This window comes from Cyclopterus lumpus, chromosome 17 (genome assembly GCF_009769545.1).
Source record: "Cyclopterus lumpus isolate fCycLum1 chromosome 17, fCycLum1.pri, whole genome shotgun sequence".
NCBI lineage: Eukaryota > Metazoa > Chordata > Actinopteri > Perciformes > Cyclopteridae > Cyclopterus > Cyclopterus lumpus.
Window position 1 is genome coordinate 21,683,270 of NC_046982.1, and position 12,518 is coordinate 21,695,787.

General features: G+C 49.4%; 1 protein-coding gene across 3 annotated transcripts in view; it reads left to right on the forward strand.

Moving 5' to 3' along the window:
- zeb1a (zinc finger E-box binding homeobox 1a) overlaps positions 1-9,605 on the forward strand; it is a 40,141-nt gene extending 30,536 nt beyond the window's left edge. For 2 of the 3 annotated variants that reach the window (XM_034554785.1, XM_034554787.1), the window contains exons 3-8: positions 3,863-4,015; positions 4,190-4,392; positions 4,803-4,929; positions 5,190-6,946; positions 7,363-7,543; positions 8,106-9,605. In XM_034554785.1, coding sequence (XP_034410676.1) covers positions 3,863-4,015; positions 4,190-4,392; positions 4,803-4,929; positions 5,190-6,946; positions 7,363-7,543; positions 8,106-9,430 — 3,746 coding nt within the window. In that variant the 3' untranslated portion in view covers positions 9,431-9,605. The remainder of the gene's footprint in view (positions 1-3,862; positions 4,016-4,189; positions 4,393-4,802; positions 4,930-5,189; positions 6,947-7,362; positions 7,544-8,105) is intronic. The other variant, XM_034554786.1, reaches the window with a different exon arrangement.
- The last annotated feature ends 2,913 nt before the right edge of the window (positions 9,606-12,518 follow it).

Consider the following 12,518-nt stretch of genomic DNA (forward strand, 5'->3'; position numbering starts at 1 on the left):
AAATGATTGGATTTAAGGAGGGGGAGGGGGGGGGGGGGACAGGCTTCAATAGTGTATAATCTTGTCATGCAGAGGTTTTTCTGTATAATCTCCAGCTCTCGCATCCATAACAAATCCTACACACAGCGTTCCAAAATATAGTGCAGTGTTGTTAGAGGGCTCAGGGGCTGAGAGGCCATAACTTTATTAGAGAAAGCTAGCTTCATGTAGTCATAACACTGTGTGTGTGTGTGTGTGTGTGTGTGTGTGTGCAGAATCAAACATACCTATATTATCTTGTGGCGTTAATACAATAAACGCATCCAGAGGAAAATAGAAAAGGAACACACTTACAATAGAAATATGCATAAGATGCCACGAAAATAAGTCAAAGTGAACATTACCCTGTGACACCCACGACGGAACACGATGACCTCGACACCGCGTTGGGTTATCTGGGTCGTGGTGAACGGGATGCTGTTGATTCACTCTTTATGAATACAAATGAAAAGGTTCCGTATGTCGGCACGGAGACGGAGGAGGGAGGCGGTTTGAGACGGCAGAGCCTCATCGATACTCCAGCTTTTCACTCCTGTGCCCGGACGCAATGCATTGTGGGGAAAGTTGAGCACGTGCAGACAGCTCCCGGCTCTGAAAGCCCACCGGTCCCAGTTATTAGCTCTCAGCCGTACATGCGGCGCCATCCGACTTCTACATGTGCAGAACACCGGGTCTCACCTAACCCGGACCGGACTCGTGGACCTGGACCGCAGCGACGTCATTCACAGCTCCGACCTTCAACCTCTGAGTTCAACGGAACACACGGAGACTGAGATACAGAGACGGAGACATGGAGACGGAGACACGGAGACTGAGATACAGAGACGGAGACACTGAGACACGGAGACTGAGACACGGAGACGGAGACGGAGACACGGAGACTGAGATACAGAGAGACTGACACGGAGACTGAGACACGGAGACTGAGACACGGAGAGACTGACACGGAGACTGAGACACGGAGACTGAGACACGGAGAGACTGACACGGAGACTGAGACACGGAGACTGAGACACGGAGAGACTGACACGGAGACTGAGACACGGAGACTGAGACACGGAGAGACTGACACGGAGACTGAGACACGGAGACTGAGACACGGAGACTGAGACACGGAGACTGAGACACGGAGACTGAGACACGGAGAGACTGACACGGAGACTGAGACACGGAGACTGATGGCCACCGAGAGTTTATCGGATCCGTCTCTCGCCTGCGTGGACCTGCATGATCGGCGTTGTCCGGGTGCATTTGTCTCTCTTTGATCGGCCTCGGGGAACATCTGGCTCCGCTCGCACAGCCAGATGTTCTGCTCACCTCTCTGACTTCCTGTGCGACACTGGATCCTAATGACACACACACACATGCATGATGTCATCCTGAACAACCCCCCCCCCCCCCCCCCTCAGCAAGAGAAGATATATTAATGAGTGAAATAACACGTTAATGAGTTTCATCAGCGGGGCTTTGCTGCTTTAACAGGCGCAGCTTATCAATCAATATCCTGCCGCCCGTCCTCTTATTCGGCCCCCCTTTCTTCCTTTTTTTTTGGGGGGGGGGGGTAGTTTCAGACGTTTTAGCCGGCAGAAAGACTTTCACTTCTAAAACCTCCAGATAAAAGGGGCCCGATTCCACGCCAACGAGCATCGGCCTCCTTCGTCTTACAGGAAACCACGGAGACGAATGAATGAGCCACCGAGAGGCGCTGCTGTCCAGGCCCGTTGTTTCTGAAGAAAGCCTTAAATGGAGCGAGCTCGGAGCGCTGCTCGCTCGCCCGCTCGCTCGCTCTCTCTCTCTCTCTCTCATTGTTGTGTGAAAGCTTCTCCTCGCTGCTCCGGCTTTAGATATTATTACCTTTTATATTATTAATTATCCAGAGAGGGGCTTGAGCTTGTTGTTGTTCAGTGAATCTTGACATTAGCATTGTGTGTGTGTGTGTGTGTTTGTGTGTGTGTGTGCAAATGTCACCCAGTGTGTGTGTGTGTGTTTGTGTGTGTGTGTGTGTGTGTGTGTGTGTGTGTGTGTGCAAATGTCACCCTGTGTGTGTGTGTGTGTTTGTGTGTGTGTGTGTTTGTGTGTGTGTGTGTGTGTTTGTGTGCTTGTGAATAACTTCCTACAGTGTGTGAGCCTGTTTGTGCAAATGTCACCCTGTGTGTGTGTGTGTGTTTGTGTGTGTGTGTGTGTGTGTGTGTGTGTTTGTGTGTGTGTGTGTGTGTGTGTGTGTGTGTGTGTGTGCAAATGTCACCCTGTGTGTGTGTGTGTGTTTGTGTGTGTGTGTGTTTGTGTGTGTGTGTGTTTGTGTGCTTGTGAATAACTTCCTACAGTGTGTGAGCCTGTTTGTGCAAATGTCACCCTGTGTGTGTGTGTGTGTGTGTGTGTGTGTGTGTGTTTGTGTGTGTGTGTGTGTGTGTGTGTGTGTGTGTGCAAATGTCACCCTGTGTGTGTGTGTGTGTTTGTGTGTGTGTGTGTTTGTGTGTGTGTGTGTTTGTGTGCTTGTGAATAACTTCCTACAGTGTGTGAGCCTGTTTGTGCAAATGTCACCCTGTGTGTGTGTGTGTGTGTGTGTGTGTGTGTGTGTGTGTGTGTTTGTGTGTGTGTGTGTGTGTGTGTGTGTGTGTGCAAATGTCACCCAGTGTGTGTGTGTGTGTGTGTGTTTGTGTGCTTGTGAATAACTTCCTACAGTGTGTGAGCCTGTTTGTGCAAATGTCACCCATTGAATGTGTGTGTGTGTGTGCGCGCCAGCCACATTATTTCCTGTTTTCATTCCTTTCTGATGTGTGTGTGTGTGTGTGTGTGTGTGTGTGTGTGTGTGTGTGTGTGTGTTGCGGGGTCCTGGTCGTCATTACCGCGTGGCGTTACCAGAGAGAGAGAGAGAGAGAGAGAGAGAGAGAGAGAGAGAGAGAGAGAGAGATCTTTTGGATGAGGTCATGGGAAGCCGAGATCTGTGTGTTTAAAATGAGGCTTAGCGAGGCTCGGCCTGGTGCCTCCTCTCCTTCACTCACACACACACACACAGCTGCACCTGTCCCCGACGAGGGAGGCTCAGCAGGAAGAGGCGTGGCCTTTGGCAGCCGTCCCACCTGCAGTTAAAATGCCTCGTCCCCATGGCAACGGCGGTCCCAGTTTCACCTCACGCAGGAAGTGAGGTAGCGTCTCTGTCATCTAAGAGCTCAGACTGAATTTATTTCTTTGCACTGTTTATATTGTTGACAACAATGTTTTATTTTATTGTTGATCCTTGGTGCTTTTACATTTATTTAAATATATATATTTATATATATATTTATTTTATTTATATATATATATATAAAAATATTTATATGTGTGTATATATTTATATATATATATATATATACATTTTTAATTTTATTTACATATATATATAACAAATATGTATAGATATATATATATATGTCTATATATTTATATAAATATTTATATATATGTCTTTATATTTATATAAATATTTATATATATATGTGTATATTATTTATATTTATATTAATATTTATATATTTAATATAATTTCATGAATTTTTTCCTGCACTATTGGTTTATCTAAAACCTGAACTTTTACATCCACTTGTCATGGTGATCCCGTTACGGACGCACAAGAGGCAACTTGAGAATGCCAAATTATTTTTAGAAAACGGTTCTCCCCAGGATTTGATTGTAGGCATATGAATGTGTGAAGGAGAGGAATATGAGAAAAGAGGCCCTCTGGCGCCCCCTTGTGGCGCTGCTTTCAAAACAACCTCACGGTCAGATATTCACTCCTCAGATGTTAACCCCAGTGTGTGTGTGTGTGTGTGTGTGTGTTTAGTGAAGGAGGAGTATGTGTCAGAAGAGGAAGAGGAGGCTGAGAAGGATGCTCTCGTGGATGAGATCCTCCAGCAGGGAGACACGGCCGTCATCTACCCCGAAGCACCGGAGGACGAGCAGAGCCCGGCGGAGACGGGCGGCGCCGACGAAAACGGTAACTTTTACACAAACGACAACAACAACACATTCAGGTTGCAGGCGGATCTTTCTTCACTCGAGAGTTTCATGGAAGACAACAAAAAAAAAAGCAGCCTCGTTAATTAATTAAATGATTACTAATCCATAACACGAGGTGTGACGGTGACGGAGGTTCCTCGTTGTCTCACAGGCACCCCGGACTCCTTCTCCCAGCTGCACACCTGCCCCTACTGCTCCCGGGGCTACAAGCGCAACGCCTCGCTGAAGGAGCACATCAAGTATCGCCACGAGACCAGCGAGGACAACTACAGCTGCACGCACTGCAGCTACACCTTCACCTACCGCTCGCAGCTGGAGAGGCACATGAGCCACCACCGGGGCACCCGGGAGCAGGTAGCGAGCTGTGCCCGTTTTACACACACGTCAGGGGTCTCAGATATATATTAAATATACATATGAAGGGTTTCAAGGCTTGTTTCTTTGTATTGGACTTTAATGCAGCGTCTAGGTTGCCTTCACCATATTTGGACCTCATATTCGTATAGAAACATTATTTTCTGTCGCCCTTTTTGCCAATTCCTAGTAACTCAAAATGTCCCGTGTCTTAACTGAAATGCTTTTGTATTGGCTTTTTTTTGGGGGGGGTTGTGATTTATCATTCCTCAACACGCGAGAATGTTTAAACCTCTGCACCGAAAATCCGATAATCTCTTAATTAAAGCTTTAACCTTGAAGAAGAAATGAACGAGTTCCCGTGTTGTTCCGAAGGTTGAATTGTTTCCGTCTTCTCGTTTCCGTCCCAGCGTCACGTCTCCCAGTCGACCGGCGGCTCAGGGGGAATCGGTGGAAACCGCAAGTTCAAGTGCACCGAATGCTGCAAGGCCTTCAAGTACAAGCATCACCTGAAGGAGCACCTGCGCATTCACAGCGGTGAGCTGGTGTTCAACACGTTGTTTATTGTCTGTGTTATTGTTACAAGCTCATTATAGCTTTCAGGAGCGTTGTCTCCTTTTAAAAAAAAAAATTCGGTCTAAAATTGTGCAAATTGTGATTTTTTTCATACCTTTTTAGAGGTACGATATCCAGCCCCCTTCCATAGAAAATTCTAATAATTCAAATAAAAAAACTAAGTTAATTCAAGATGCGATGGAGCTTCTCTTTTTAACAGTTTCTCCGTGTCCCCCTCTCAGGTGAGAAACCGTATGAGTGCTCAAACTGCAAGAAGCGGTTCTCCCACTCGGGCTCCTACAGCTCCCACATCAGCAGTAAGAAGTGCGTGGGGGCGGCGCCTCCCAACGGCGCGCCCCGAACGTCGATCAAATCCCCGCCGCCCGCCGCCCAGACCACGCCGGCTGCAATCGCTCCGGCCCGCGTGATCCTCAAGGAGAAGGCCGAGAGCAAACCCCTCCAGGAGCAGCTCCCCGTCACCCAGATCAAATCTGAGCCTGTGGAATACGAGTGCAAGCCCGCGGCGGCTTCAGCCGGCGCCAACGGCGTCACGAACAACGGAGGAGGGGCGGCACAGCCGTCCGTGGTCCCGGCCGCCAGCCTCCCCCAGGGCGTGGCCATGGTAGTGCCGACGGTCGGCCTCATGTCGCCCATCAGCATCAACCTGAGCGACTTGCAGAATGTGCTCAAGGTGGCGATGGATGGAAACGTGCTCAGGCAGGTGCTGGGCACGGCCAACGGCGTGGTGACGCAGGGGAAGCAGGGGTTCGTGGTCCAGCAGCCGCAGCAGCAGATCATCAGCCTGCCGGCCTTCGTGGACCACGACGGCACCACGAAGATCATCATCAACTACAGCATCAGCCCCGCGGCCGGCACCACCGCCACGACCCACACCGCCGGTTTCGTTGCCAAGACCAACCCGGCTCCTCTTCCCACGGTCACCACGGCCGCAGCCCCCACCCCCACCAAGACCGATAAACCCTCGACACCAGGGGTGACCGACCTCTCTATCGTAAAGGCGGAGCCGGAATCGATGGCCGTCACGGAGGCGGTCACGCGGACGCAAACGACTTCAAAAGTCACCGGCACCGGCACGTGTTTGCTGTGCGACGACTGCCCCGACAACCTGGAGGCGCTGCACCTCCTGCAGCACCGCAAGGCCGCCAACGGGGAGGCCGTGGACTCCGCCGCCCTGGACCCCTCGTTCGCCGCTCTGCTCAGCGAGGCGGGGGTGACGCTGGAGGAGCCGCCCGTGGACGACCTCCTCTCGCTCCTCAAGACCTACTTCGCCTCCGACGCCAACCCCGGCGAGCGGGAGCTGACGAAGATCTCGGAGTCCGTCAGCATTCACGTGGACGTGGTCAGGAAGTGGTTCGCGAAGATGAACTCTGGGAAGGGTGCGGGCAGCTTCCGCAAAAAAGCCGCGGCGGATTCAAAACACGCCGCCAAGTCCCGCTCGGAGGACGGCGCGAGTCGGAACGGGCCGGCAGAGGACGACGGCTCCCGGGAAACGCCTGACAAAGCCTCGTCGGGATCTGGCAGCGCCTCCCCGTCGGACTCTTCACGGCTCAGCCTCAACGCCGGGGACCTCGTCATCGTCAAGAGCGAGCCGGAGGACCCGGACTCGCTTGTCTCTCAGGCCGAGCCGCTCGACCTCTCCCTCCCGAAACACGCGGCAGCGGCGGCGTTGGAAACGGTCGCGCCTCCTCCCGCCAAGCAGCAGGAGCAGCCCCTGAACCTGACCTGCCTGAGGAAGGAGCAGCTGGAGGGTCGGACCGTCTACGTCACCGCGCCTCAGACCGGAACGCCTGTGAGCATCGTCACCGCCGCGCAGCTGCCCACACTGGTGGCCATCGGCGGGCAGGGCGCGGTGAGCTGTCTCAACGCCATCAACGGCGCCGCGAAGCGCACCATCCTCATCCCCCAGCTCACGTACACCTACGCCACTGTGGCCGGCAGCGCCACCGGAGCAAAGACTGTCGTACTGAACGGCCACAAGGTTGGTAGTGGTGCCTTAAAGTGAGCCTTCTGGGCCAAACCCCCAAACCCCCTCCACATCAAGTCCGCAGGTAGAAAGCAGACCACCAGATCGGGTCTTTGGAGCATTTGTGGTTTTGTACGTATACATACATATATATATATATATATATACACGTATATAACATATTCATTACTAATCCAATACTAGTTGGACTGAAAAGTCTATCAAACAATAAAAAGCCTCTGTGGGTGATTCATGAAGGTTTCTTCTTCTATCTGTTCTACTACGCTGACCCCAGAGCAGCTGCACCACGACACCTGAAGTATAACGTTCATTAATTAAAGGAAGAGCTTAAAATTCACCAGACGATTCGACCCAAACGGGCTGATCTTCACATGACCGCGGTGCTGAATGTCTTGTTCTTCCATCTCCAGCAGGACAAGAGGCGGGACTGCAGCTCCAGCGCCGTCTCGCCGGTGGACGAGCAGAGCGACTCTGATTCGCCGGCGCTGATGAAGAAGCGGCGGCTGGAAAACGGCGTCTACCCGTGTGACCTTTGCTCCAAAGTCTTCCAGAAGGGCAGCTCCCTGCTCAGGCACAAATATGAACACACAGGTAGGACCTGCAATCACGCAACAATTTTGTAGAGAGTGACTCATTTGGGGAAGTGAGGTCACGTGTGAGCCAGAGGAGGTCACAGGTGAGCCGGAGGAGGTCACAGGTGAGCCAGAGGAGGTCACAGGTGAGCCGGAGGAGATCACAGGTGACCCCGAGTAGATCACGGGTGAGCCGGAGGAGGTCACAGGTGACCCCGAGTAGGTCACGGGTGAGCCGGAGGAGGTCACGGGTGAGCCAGAGGTCAGAAGTGAGCCGGAGGAGGTCACGGGTGACTAGCTGGCGTGTTTAAAAAGCCTTTAAGCCACGTTAAGGTATATAGTTCCTCAGCCGTGGCTCGGAGCAAGAGCAGGGTGGATTATGACGGCTCACGCAAATATTTGGGCTAAATTCACATTAATCGACTAATATGTTTGCTTATAAATTGAATACGTATTTTTCTTTCCTGCTTTATTGTATGACCCCTATGGACCTTAAAGGTCTCTCTGTGTTAATCAGACTGGTTCAGGTGTTATCTGGCAGCACGATTCCCCGTCCGACTCTTTTGTTCTTTCCTCTGCAGGAAAACGCCCCCACGAGTGCAACGTCTGCAAGAAGGCCTTCAAGCACAAACACCACCTGATCGAACACTCCCGGCTGCACTCCGGGGAGAAACCCTACCAGTGCGACAAGTGCGGGAAGCGGTTCTCCCACTCTGGCTCTTACTCCCAACACATGAACCACCGCTACTCCTACTGCAAGAAGGACGGGCCGGGATCCGGCTCGGGGCCGGAGCTCGGCGTTCGGTCGGAGCTCGGCAGCCCCGGAGCCGGACTGCAGTCGGACAGTCGGACCACGACCCCGCCCTCCCAACTGGACTCGGACGAGAGGGAGAGCGAGGACGAGGAGGCCATGTGCATGGACGACATCCGGGTGGTGCAGGTGGACGACGATGAGTGCGAGATCTACGAGGGTAACTTTGAGGACGAGGAGGATGAGGAGATCGAGGATGGCGAGGAGATCGAGGGGGACGAGGAGATTGAGGAGGATGAGGAGATCGAGGGGGACGAGGAGATCGAGGGGGACGAGGAGATTGAGGAGGACGAGGAGGGCGAGGAGATCGCAGAAGGCGAGGAGATTGTGGAGGACGAAGAGATCGTGGAGGACGAGGAGATCGAGGAGGGCGAGGAGATCGAGGAGGGCGAGGAGATCGCGGAGAACGAGGAGATCGCGGAGAACGAGGAGATCGCGGAGGACGAGGAGATCGCGGAGGAAGAGGAGATCGCGGAGAACGAGGAGATCGCGGAGAACGAGGAGATCGCGGAGGACGAGGAGATCGCGGAGGACGAGGAGATCGCGGAGAAAGAGGAGATTGCGGAGAACAAGGAGATCGCGGAGAACGAGGAGATCGCGGAGAACGAGGAGATCGCGGAGGACGAGGAGATCGCGGAGAAAGAGGAGATTGCGGAGAACAAGGAGATCGCGGAGAACGAGGAGATCGCGGAGAACGAGGAGATTGCGGAGAACAAGGAGATCGTGGAGAAAGGGGAGAACGAGGAGAACGAGGAGATTGCGGAGAACGAGGAGATCACAGAGGGCAAGGAGAACGAGGAGAACGCGGAGGAAGACGCGATTGGAGAGGAAGAGGCGGAGGGGGAGAAGGTGGACGAGAAGGTCGCCTGTGACGTGGTGGAGGTGGAGGTGGGGGGCGATCACATGGGAGACGAAGAGATGGGAGACGAAGAGATGGGAGACGAAGAGATGGGAGACGCGACCGAAGAAAAGAAGGAAGCGACAGACGACGCGGAGGAGACGCCAGACTGTGAAGCTAATACGGACAAAAGCGCCAGGGAGGAGTCGGACAGCGGCGAACCCGCGGAGGAAGCGGCGGCAGCAGACGCCAAATAAAGGACGGGAGATCTCGTTCGGGGATCGCTCGAACGCCTCGGGTAACGAAGTCGAGGTAACTAAGACAAAACCGCGGTGGAAAAAGAGGTCCGGAACGTCCCGGCGGTTGCCTGATCTTAACGGTCCACTACTGTGTACAAAAACCCAGGTGTGCCTGAACTTGGAAAAAAAAAAAGAGAAACTAAAGTGACTTTTCTCTCTCTCTCTGAAATGAAATATCAGTGTTAAAAATTGTTTATAGAAAGTACAGATTTTAAAGCAGAACTCACCCGTCAACTTGTTACTGAGACATCCCAGGTCGTTTTATTGTTTGTTTGTTTGTTTGTTTTCATTTGGTCAGTGTTACTACACTTGTTTATTGTTTGAAAAAAAAAAAAAAAAAACTTTTAACCTGTATAGACGAGAGAAAAGAAAAGCATTTCTAGACCTTTTTATTGCCAATGAAGTTTACTAAATCAGTATTTTATTGAGTTCTACGAACAAAAACCTCTGCACTACAGTATTCCTGGTTTACCTATGGAGACATGCCTCATGCATCGTATGCCCTTCAGTGTTATAGACGTACGCTAGCTAGCGGGATGTTGTTTGCGTTAGTGTTAGTCTCCGCTAGCTAGCATTACTTTGTATTTTCAGTTTTGACTGTTAGCCTTAAGGAAAACTAAGTATTCTTGGGGCGGGGGGGGGGGGGGTTTTGGGTGGGGATGGGGGGTCCCGGGGGTAAGAAGGTGGCTCCTGTGCGCCATAACCAAATGTGTCCTATCAGGGAAGGTGGAGTCAAAACCTTAAAGCCAGCATCAGGCGCCTGGCGTTTATCACACGAAACCCGGCGGAGGGGGGGCGGGTTCTCCGGGCTCCACCCACCCGGCTCCGCTGCGGTTCCTTAAACGCGAGGCGCCCCCGTTCTTACCGAGCTTCTGCTTCTTTCTCCAGTGTTGTTGTCCCCCCCCCCCTCCGTGACGCGAAGGAGCTCCGCCCCCAAAGCCTCTAGCCTTATGCAAGACCTTTGTGCTGTTACAAGTGCCATGGAGCAGTGTTATGGTTTCTCACGCGCGTAGCCGGTGTCGCGTCCCTCCTGTCACTCACGCGAGACCCGTTTTTTGACAGATGTTCGTCGACCGGCACAGAGCAGCTAGTTGAGCCACGATTACGAGAGAGAAGAGAAGATGCTTCCTGTGAAGAAAGTGACAGAAACTAATCGATTAAGGGAGTAATAGTTTCGCCTCTACGGTTTTAAGCGGTTTTAAAAGCGGAGGAATGTGTGGAAACCATTGAGAAACAGTCCAGACTGAGCTTACATGCGGATATGAAATGCCTTGTAAACTTGACATGATCAGCTTCCTCTGTTTTTATTTTTTATTTTTTTTAATTATATTTTAATGCGAGTTAATGTGTTCTGAAGTCATGAGTTAAAAAAATACAAATGTTTACATTAAGTGCTTTTAAAAAAAAAAAATTTAAAAAAGGAAGAAAATCTTCTCTTTAAAGCAGATTGAAGTATTAAAAGCTAAAAGAATAACTAAATAAATAGAAACTTGCAGGGGATGTTTTCACTCTCTGGAAGAAATCCGACATTTACAGAAAACAAGATCAATTTTTCTTTTTTTAAAGTAAAATGAAGACATCAAGCGTTTAAATGTTTTGCCAAACTTGTGCACTTGTTTCCAGATGATTTGTGGCAGAAGGGTTTTCAGTTGTTTTTACCGAGCAGTGTTTTTAAATATTAGTCTGTTTTATTGTTTTTATGTGTGTCCTCCGTATGTTTTTCTTTCTTTCAACAATGGCAGTATTAGAACCCTTTCACAGATTAAAAGAAAATGTACCCGTTTAGTTTTTAGAAGACTTTTTTTTATATTTATGTGTCTTATTTTTATATTTTCTTTTATGGTTATTTATTACACATTGTAGTGTACATTACTGTAGTTTGAATTGATACAATAATATATTTTAGTATGAAAAATAATCTCAAGACAAACAAAAAAAAAACAACAAAAAAAAAATAACCAAAATGTGGTTCTGGGAGCTCAAGTTTGTTTTAACAAAAGAAAACAACAAAAAAAACAACATAAAAAGATTATAAACATGTGTTCTTTAAACATGACTCTTGTGTTTTTAAGCTAAAAATGAAGTTGAGAAATAGAAATGTTACATGTGCATCCGCTCCGCGTCGTTATGAAGCTACTGAATTCTGAAACTCTGTGATTTAAAAAAAAAAAAAAAAGCATGAGTCGTTCGAAGCATCTTGTTATATGAAGCCTCCATTTTTTATTTAGAGAAGGAAAAAAAGAAGCCAAATTTAGACTCGACCCGCCGCCCTGTTTTCTGTCCCGTGCCAACTGGGACGGTCCTCTCCTCGCCCACTGTCGCTTTGTATTGTTTTTTATTTGAGTTTTGATCCATTTCTATGACTCCCCATCACAATAAAATATAAGACAGCACGTCTCGAGTTACTCCTTTTACTTCTCGGGGTCCTGCTTTGTTTGCTGGGTCAACAAAATAAATCAATGAATCCAAACGGCTGCACTGATGTATGTTATTTAAGGAAAGTAGCTACTCATCCTTAGAAATATAAGAGTTGTTCAACAGGACTTACGTTTGACTTGTGTCCCTTTTTTAAAGTAATTTTGAGCTTCTTTTTTTTGGCCTTTGGTCCAGAGCTAAAGGGGGAGGAGTCACGGCCGCCTTCAGTCACACCTGAGAATTAAAAGAGGAGGTTGACCTTTCAAAGGCTGATATAATAACCACAGACTGGAGCAGGAAAGAAAGACAAAAGCTGATCAATCGGACGATATCAGGAGTTAACCCCGTGCACGCGCACACGCACACACACACACCCTCACACACACCCTCACACAGGCTTCACGAACCTCCACCCAAAATCTATGAGAGTAGGAGAGTTGAAAGCAAAAAGCAAAACATGCAGCTCACTGGTACAATTCTGTAGAAATACTAAATAATCTGACCTTAGTGTATATATAGTTATATATATCTATAGATATAGTTATATCTATATATATATAACTATATAGATATATCTATATATATCTAGATATATCTATATATATATAGATATATCTATCTATATATCTAG